This window comes from Lactuca sativa, chromosome 4, assembly GCF_002870075.4.
Source record: "Lactuca sativa cultivar Salinas chromosome 4, Lsat_Salinas_v11, whole genome shotgun sequence".
NCBI lineage: Eukaryota > Viridiplantae > Streptophyta > Magnoliopsida > Asterales > Asteraceae > Lactuca > Lactuca sativa.
The window spans coordinates 336,229,090-336,238,593 of NC_056626.2; the positions used below are offsets into that span (position 1 = coordinate 336,229,090).

The 9,504-nt window shown below is 36.4% G+C and overlaps 1 protein-coding gene across 2 annotated transcripts; it reads left to right on the forward strand.

Annotated features, from left to right (window-relative positions):
- Positions 1-2,271: 2,271 nt before the first annotated feature.
- Positions 2,272-5,083, forward strand: LOC111909990 (putative F-box/FBD/LRR-repeat protein At1g78840). Of its 2 annotated transcripts, none has more exons than XM_023905790.2 (2): positions 2,272-2,403; positions 3,034-5,083. In XM_023905790.2, the coding sequence occupies exon 2, from the start codon at positions 3,036-3,038 to the stop codon at positions 4,650-4,652; it is 1,617 nt and encodes a 538-aa protein (XP_023761558.1). In that variant the 5' UTR covers positions 2,272-2,403; positions 3,034-3,035; the 3' UTR covers positions 4,653-5,083. The 2 variants fall into 2 exon arrangements, with proteins under 2 accessions (XP_023761558.1, XP_042757396.1); XM_042901462.2 differs by lacking the exon at positions 2,272-2,403 and adding an exon at positions 2,424-2,892.
- The last annotated feature ends 4,421 nt before the right edge of the window (positions 5,084-9,504 follow it).

The following is a 9,504-nucleotide window of genomic DNA, read 5'->3' on the forward strand; positions in this document are numbered from 1 at the left end:
ACGAAGCAGTAGCGGCGACTCAGTACCGGCGACGCGTCGCCGCTATTAGTATTACCGACGACTTTTGGGACTTTTATTGGCGACTTTTGTCGCCAGTAATGTCCTTTTCCTTGTAGTGATAGGTGGACGCGACTTGCATGCAGGGGCACATCTTTTTATCGTAGAAGGATGTGGGGTAATCATTTTGTGATAGCAACACATCAATGGCCAATTTAGATGCGTATATCGTGTTGTTGAAAGGCACTTGGAAATTGGGTAGGGTAAGTGAAGCAAGATACATCATTGCTACTTTGAGGTTTGTTAAAGATCGGTGTGCGTCCGGGTTAAGAAAATTGTCTGAGTTTTAATATGTCTGTGGCGGGTACATCAAGTTGGGCATAATGGTGAATAAACCGCCTGTAATACTCGGTAAGGCCAATAAATCCTCATCAGGTGGTGAAAGAGGTGGGTTGGGGCCAATCTTATATAGCTGTTAATTTGGATGAATCTACAGAGACGCCATTTGTAGATATAATATGACCAAAATAATCAATAGTGGGGACCCTAAATTGGCACTTAGAATACTTAGTGTGGAAGTTGTGTTTGCCTAATGTGTCTAGGATGTTGTGGAGGTGGTGTATTGTTGTTCAAGGGACGTGCTCTAGACAAGAATATCATCAAAAAGTACTGGTACGTATTGACGGAGAACGGAACGAAAGAGATCATTCATTGTGGCTTGAAATGTCGATGATGTATTTGAGAGACCAAAGGGCATTACGTGAAACTCATAATGTCCATCCACCGTGCGGAACACGATTCTGTGGGTGTCGGATGCTGCCACTCGGATTTGGTGATACCCTGCTCTCAAATCAATTTTAGAAAATATGGAAGCACTGTGAAGTTCGTCCAATAGTTCGTCGACTGTGGGGATTGGAATGTGATCCATGATGCTGATAATGTTGAGGGCATGATAATCGACGCAAAAGTGCCATGTTCCGTCCTTTTTCATGACAAGAAGAATCGATGACACATACGAACTTTGACTGGGTGTGATGATTTCCTCGTCAAGCATTTCGGTGATCATCTTGGTCATAACCTATTTCTGATAGTGCAGATACCTATAGGGCTTGACGTTGATCGATGTTGTGGTAAGGTGAATGAAAATGTGGTGGTCCTGAGATCGAGATGGTTGTAGGGATTTAGGATTGTCAAAAACATCGCCAAATGTATGGAACAACTGGTTAATGGTGGGTTCGGGGTGGGTGAGGTCGTTGTTGTGGTTTGGGGTTGTTTTTTTAGAACTGCAAATCTAACATACTCCTAAACTACACCTTAAATCCAACTTTTCAGGCTAAAAGTCACACAAATTATAAAAATAGGATTTGATGACTTTTACTAAGAAAATAGTTGTTTTAAAAAAACTTTTTTATTTCCCAAACCACTTTTGGGGTTTTTTAGGTTGCGTTTATTTTACGGAAAAACAATTTTCATTTTCCGTTTCCCTTTTCAGTTTTCGCTTTTAGTTTTCATTGGAAAATTTAGAAAATGCGTTTAGTTAAAACTTATTCATTTCTCATTTTCAATTTTAGAAAATTTGAAAATGTGTTTAAATGTGTATTTTTCTATCAGTTTTCATTTTTTATAAAACAGTAGCAGTGCTAGGATGGGGGTGGGGGTGGCGGCAGGGGGCACTGATGGTGTCGATGATGGTAACGATGGTGGTGGTGGTCGCGACAACAGGGTGGCGACGATGGTGGTGATGACATGCGGTGGTGGTAGCGACGAAAATTGTGGCAGTGATGGTGATGGTCGCAGCAGTGCTGGTGATAGGGTAGTGGTGGTGATGATGGTGATTGTAGGTCAGTAATTGTGGTAGTGGTGTTGAGTGGGTGGGTGTGTATGTGTGTGTTTGTGGAGTAGGGTGAGGGTGAGTCTAGGTGTGTGTTTGTGTGTGTGTGTGTGGGGGGGGGGGGGGGGGTTGTGTGTGTGTGAGTGGGGGTGGGTAGGTAGGGATGTGTTGTATTGGGGGTAGGTAGATGTGAGAGGGAGTGAGAGTAAGTGTTTGCTTATATTTCAGAAAAATTTTGGATTTAAAAAAAATATAAAAACGATTATTATCCGTTTTTCAAAATTTTCTACTTATTTGTAATTCTAAAAAACGAAAAATTTTCATTTTTTGTGAAAATTTTAAAAAAGTAGACGAAATAAACCTGTTTCCATAATTCGTATTTTTCTTGAATTTTTTTTTCCTGAAAACGCATTATTTTTTTTAGCAACTAATGGCAAATAAGTCAAACTTATTTGAAAAGTATCACTAAACACCCGCTCTCGTAGAAATAAAACATGAACCCCTAGGTCATCATCATGAATTATAATGGTTGACGAACTGCGTGCTGGTGCTCGCCTCTCCATTTTTGGTATCAGGTAAATCTCCGATTAGTTTTCAGTCTTGTTGCCTGCTGTTTGGTGCGTATCAATACTCGATTTGAACAATTAGAGGCATAAAAACTACATCGACTAAACTCATCATTACAAGATTGGGTTTTTTCGTATTATAAGTTTGGAATTCTTGAGAACTTTTGAAAGTTTTGAAGAGATTTAAAGCATTTGGTAGATTTAATTCATGGTTGGGTCAACATCATATCGCCGGTGACGGGAGGAATTCACCGAATTAATCTGTATTTTGGATGGTGGGCCCTGGCTAGCTAAGAATAAGAGTAATTGTGCATCCAAAACTGGTTTCAAGCTATGTTTTGTAGGCTTTCGTTTCTAGTTAAGTGCTATTGCTGCATATATAGCAAACTGGCCGGAAGACAAAACCCCTAAATCTGTAGAAACTACGCAAATATGGTGTTAGCAAGCAATCAGTAGTTTTTGGTGTGATCTGTATATGCAAATTTTCAGCTACGGATGGTTGGTGTACCTGTTTGTATAGCATTGCTGTTTTAGTTTTAGTTTTAGTTTGATTTATATGTGTATATTACTATATTAGTATATATAAGATAAGATAAGATGTGGAAAGTTGTTGATGTGTTGTTAACTATGTGTATGTAGGGATGATGAGACGAGAAGTAGAAGATGTTGCGGAGTTGATGCATCGCATACAATCACGATTGCCAGTAGAAGAAGCAGCCCGCACGTGCGTGTTGTCCAAGTCATGGCTACACGCTTGGTCAACCATCCCTACCCTCAGGTTTCGTGTTTGCAATGAACAAAAAGGAAGCATGAAGTTGATGGACGTGGAACACACTCTTATAAGGTATCTCCGTGACAACATACCAATCGAAAGATTTGACCTTAAGATTGACATTGAGAACCAGGAGTTGGTTTCTCATGCTGCAAAATGGATACAGTCCGTGGCAACCAAAACTTCTCTTAAAGAGATTTCCCTCTCAATATTCCCTTCCGGTGTGTGTGCCTTGTTTACATTGCCAAATGAGATACTCTTGGGTGAGAACCTAACTAAGCTAAGAATTTTAGCTTCGCGAGGGATCCGATCCGTTTGTATGACGACTAGCCATCTTCCTGTGATCAAGTGTGTGTCCCTAAGAGAACTGCACTTGAATTGTGTATGCATAAGTGAAGAGGCACTCAATAACATATTGTCGTCTTGTAGCTTTCTTGTGACTATAGAGCTTTCAAAAATATACTCTGATTCTTGCAAGGGGTTCAAGACGATCAAGGTTATAAACCTTCCTCGTCTTTACAAATTACGCATAGGTTTAGATGGTTGGCAATCTACTTCTTTGGAAATTCGTGATGTCCCAAATCTTGGTGTGTTTAGCTACCAACTATTTCATAAAGTAGGATTTCCGGACCCGAACTCTCTTCCATTCAACTCAAACGCACATTCGATTTCATTAGGAAGCAACGTGACACAATTAATGTTAGGTGGTGTAATAGCGGGCAACGCAGGTCTGAACATGATCAAATCAGGATTTCATTTTCTCGAGAGTTTGACGCTTCATCTGACGTCTTGGATGTTGGGAAGCTTCCATTTCACATGTGCTTCAATCAAGAGATTGTCCTTGCAGTCGTGCCCAGAAAGCCTTATCGATGTACAAGTGCATGCTCCAAAATTACTTTTTTTCGACTTCGGTGGCGACATGCTGCCTAGTCTCTTGTTTCCGGACTCATCTCTCAGGCATATTGAGCTTTCACTCGCTCTCCACCTTCCTGTTGATGCTGACTTTTTTCTTAAGATGAGGGAAGCACTCACTTTATCACGCAACTGTGACCTTCGTATAATAACTAAGAACAACTCTAAGTTGCCATTCGACATTGACATCGAGGATCTAAGAAGAAGGCTCCTCTTTCCTCCTGCTACGAACGTGAAAGAACTCGAGTTTGAAACGGATGAGGATGAATGCATGTGGGAACGATCCACGTTTTTTGATGCATTCTTTGAGATTTGCCATCCCAAGCTCGTATATGCAAAGCCAGACATGGCGTATAGAGACAATAATCACTTTTGCAGGCTGATGATGAGGGAGGTCTTGGAGACGACAACAGGAAGTGCATTTTGGCATCGTCACCTGAAACGTGTTCAAATAAGACGCCACAAAAAATGGAAAACCCTAACAAATTCCGAGAGAAGCTTTCTAGACAGGGACATGTATTTCAAACTAAAGTGGCGTGAACTATCGTCTCTATTTGGGTTAGGGGTCGTTTAATAGTTGCTAACTGGGTTAGAAGTTCCGAATAAGTTAATCTATTAAGTTAACTTCTGAATGAAACTTCTTGTTTAATTTTGCATTTAACTGACTATGCAATAATGCAAACCAAATATATTACCCTCAAAAAATATTCTTTATAATAATTCATTGGGTTAATGGATCACGTAAAACACAAATGAAAAAGATCATTCTCTCAAAAAACCCTTCCACACTCTCATCTCTAAAACCCTCTCATTTCTTGACACACACATCAAAACATAAAATTTGATTCAACTAGAACCAAACATACACATAATATTTGTGTACCCAAAATAACCCTTCTCATCAAAATGCCATTAAAAAAAAAAACAAATCAACAACATCCCAATTAACTTCTAGACATTTCATATTGCAGTTGGAATTGTTTACAAAAACCAACTATAACGTCATTAATGGACACTTGTATCAAATTAACACATATTAATTTCTAGTAATTTGGCTTAATAGAAACCTTATATTCTTGCATCTGCTTCAATTTCTTAGAAGGTTGCACCCAAACTTTAGTTTCATTTACTTTTATGGTGCCACTACCATATGTTGTTTCAAAGCATTAAGCTCTAGTTCTAGCTCCTCCCTTTGCAACCGCTATCTTTCTGATCTCCTTTCATCATCTTAATCTTATAAATTCAACAGTGTTAATATAAATAAAAAACAAATAAAAAAAAGAGTTTTATTTATTTTTTTTTTTTAATTTTTTAATTATTTTATGATAAAGCTGAAGAAGGTCACCACCTGCTTCTTTAGTGCATTCACAGTACATTCTAGCTCTTCCACTGACTTTTCATAAAGCTTCAATTCCTCTTCCTTTTCTTCAAGAAGCTTGACATTGATTACGTCTCTTTCACAACTAAGATTTTTTAGATCTTCCTTATCAAAATGTTCTTTTCATCAAGAACAATTTCCAATTCCATTTCGATACTCTCTTAATCTTTTCAGGCATCATGGAGATTTTCTGACATCAAGTACATGGCTTTTCACAGCACTTTCATAGGCTTCACAATAAAGCTTCAAATGCTTCAATCTCATGTTTCTGATCTTTTAACGTGATTGAAAGTCTCTTTTTTCCTCCTTTTGTAACCTCAACTCTGCAACATTCATTTCCAGTTCATGTTGAAGTTTACAAGACGACATTTCAAGATAAGAGCCATTTCTTCAAATCACCAACCTAAACATCTTTTAAGTGCATATCCACAAACGAAATAATCATGTCTTCATTAGATTTCTCAAGGACTTCAGAAAAACTAATTTTCTCTTTCTCAAGATCATTATTTACAAACGATTATGTTCACAATCGAGAATCAGATGAGATGAATAAAAATAATGAAATGAGATGAATCAGCGTGTTTTCATCATATTAAACCCCAACTTTTTAGTCAAATCCATGTGTTTTAGCTATTTCTGGAACGGCGATTTAGATTTTAGAATGTATAATATCATCGGGTTTTCTATTGAATATATATCACATTTTATGAACTTTTGTTGTATCTATTTCGAATTTCCTATAAATCTTTATCTTTTTGTTAGATTTCAGGTTTTCAACCAAATATCACATTTCATGCATTTCTATTGTATCTATTTCTTCTTTCCTATGAATCTTTATATTTTTGTTAGATTTATGTAAAAATTTAAGCATTTTCTCGAAATACTTGATTTGTTTATCGGATTACAAACATATTGTTGCAATTACACAATTTTTTTTTTCTTATCTAGAATCCAGAATTTGTATTTAATTGTTAGAAAATGTATCTTTAGTATAGAATAAAGTTTGTCAGAAATTACCCATTCCAATATAATGATCGATTTTTCAAATCTTGAATTAGTTGGTTATTCCGGATTATTACTTCATTTCTAATTGTCATTTTTATAAATATCCCTTTTAAAATATATTTAATGGGAATTTGAGTAATTAAAAATTAATTAGTATGTAATGTGTTAAAAAATTAATTATGTTGTTTTTTTATGTTTTGAAATATATTTATTAATGGTAAGTTGAGTAATCTAATCATAATGTAATTTGTATTTGAAGAAAATAACTAAAAAAATTTATTTTTGGCAAAACTAACCACAAGTTCAAAATGGGTATTGTGTACCCAGAAAAAACATACATTTTGTTACAAAAAAAAAATTACATTTCAAGCTGACATTCCATGATTTTGGACGAAAATTCCGAATTCTTTGTTGAAACTTCGAAGTTTAAAAAAAAAAAATCATATTTTTTTGAGCTAAATTTAGTAATGCAGGCAAAAACAAGTTCAATCCACCTCCTATAAGGATGCCAACCTGTAAAATTAGAAATCAATTGAGCGGGTAAACAATCTGAGCATGAGCATGACACGCGCTTCAATGTATTGGTAATTATAACTGTTGCAACACGCCAGGAGTCTCCTTTCAGCCACTGGTCGAATTTTGATTTAAAATCTAACTGTTGAGAATTCGAAGACAAAGAGTAGGGAGAGAAAAAGATGAATACACTGTGAACAAAAAACTGCTTACTATGTGGAGTGATCAAAGTGGTGTCACCTCTGCGCCACGTCACCTTCACCACCAACCCACTCCACGTACGAAATGGTCATCATTAACAACATTCATTTTTTTATTTTTTTTATTTTTTTAACATTATATTAAATAAATAACATAATTTATAAAATACATAACTTTTTTTATCTTTTATGACTAAATTAGATAAAAACATAATTTAAAATATAATAAAATATTTTATATTAATTAAAACCACATTACATAATTTAAAACATAGAAAATTAAACCTAAATTATTAGAAAAACATAAAAATATATAGAAAATTAAAACTAAAAATACTAAAAAAGCATAAAAATAACTTAGAAATTTAAACCTAAATTTATAAAAAAAAAAACATCAAATCTAGTTGCGATATTGGTCGAGAATTTCTTGTTGAATTTTCAAAAACACCTTTAAATTTTTTGGGTCGAGATTTGGTTGCGGCACCGTGTTTATGATTTGAAGATTGGTGAGTGCCAATTGTCGCCGGCGTTGCTCCTCCGTTGAATCAAAAAAAAATTTCTAAAAAATGTAGAGTTTTTTCGATTGTGTCCGCTAATACATCTTCGTTGGTTGATTTCCCGCTAGACGAAGCCCCCTTTCTCGCTTTGTCCCTTCCCGGTGGTCGACGAAGATGGACGTCCGATGGACCCTCTCCCTCGGTGGCGTCGAACTCATCATTGAGGTCGAGGTTAGCACCGATGTCCGACTCGGACGTTCTCGGCCTTTTTGTTGAAACCGGTGGTAGATCTCAAATGCGCCGTTTCCGGATAAATGACCCATTTTGGGCCATTGCGACAAACGTCTCACGCTTTTTTTGGTTGCCAAAAGGTTTACCATTGTTGGTAATTTTATATTGGTGCAACGTCGTTGATAAAATGTTGAAATCGTTGCTACCACTTCGATGTATATTTTTTAGATTGTCAAATACGTCGTTAAATTTGGTACACGTCCTTCTAAGGTCATGCCATTTAGCATTGACTGAGTCATGTCCGACTCGTTTGATTTCCTAATAACACGTGGAAGTGGTCTAAAACACGATTCGAAAAGCTTTCTCTTGATTGCGTGTTGACGACACCCCCGTCTTGTGATATGGAAATCCAAGCTTTAGCTAAAGCTGCCTCTTCCTCCTCCTAGGTCCATTGGGTATTTTTCTTTTTTGTTGAATCTTTTGATTTTTTTTGCCTTCTACGACTTGGTTGTGTTTCTTGAACCCGTTCGTCGTCATCTTCAATGTCGAGTTTTACGGGTTGAGATTGAGATAATGAAATATGAGATGGTTGTGAAGTTTGTTGACTATGGGAAGTTTGGGGCTCGTGGAGGTGGTTGTTGTTGAAAGGGTTGAAATTGGGATTGAACAAATTGTGGTGGTTGTTGTTGTTGGTAGTAGTGTGGGTGGTATGAAAGATTGGTGAATAGAGGTTGTTGTTGAACGGGAGATGATAACAATTACATATAGCCAATAGTCGCTAACAAATCATTTGGAGTGTTTGGGGTGTTCGGGGTGGGTGGGTTATTTTGGTTTGGATCCATGAAGGAAAATGTATTTTTTTTATGAGTGTATATGTTTGTGTTCAAAGTGTGTGGTGTGTTTGAAATGAGGAAAAATGTAGACATATATAGAGAAAGGATTGTAATTAATTAATTAATTAATTAATTGTTTTTACAAACGGTCAAATATGCTTCAACGGTAAAAAAGCTTATCCCCCAATCAATTCGCTCCGTCTCCAGCTCCACGCAACAAGCAACCCACTGGAATGTAGGGCGGTGTTCATGCGTGAAGGGGGCTAACACGTCAGCTCCCACGCGTCTTTCTACCATCCACTCCGGGTAGCCTAAGGATTCATTATTAAATAATACAAGAGTACAATTACAATGAAAGGGAATGACAATTTAAATATGAAAGCTAATTATGTTAAACTTAGCTAAAGAGCTAAAGGGCCAAACAAGCCCAAACAAAAAAGGGCCTAAGAGTTTTTGTATGCTAATAAGACAAATTGTGCTGCCAAACATGGTTTCAAGTTGTGTCTTATAGGCTTCTGTTTCTGGTTAATTGCTATAGTTGCATATATATTAAACTAGAAGACAAAACCCCTAAATTTGTAGAGATTATATATGGATGGATATACAAATCTGGTGTTAGCAAGCAATCAGAGTAATTTCTAGTTTGATTTGTATATGCAATTTTTTAGGAATGGTTGGTGTAGCATTGTTGTTTTAGTTTCATTTATATATAGACAAAACTTCAATTTATAAAAATTGAAGTTTTTATAAAAACCTGAAGTTTTTATGG

Excerpts from the sequence above, each read along its gene's own strand:
- LOC111909990 (XM_023905790.2), top strand. The coding sequence starts at position 3,036 with ATGATGAGACGAGAAGTAGAAGATGTTGCGGAGTTGATGCATCGCATA.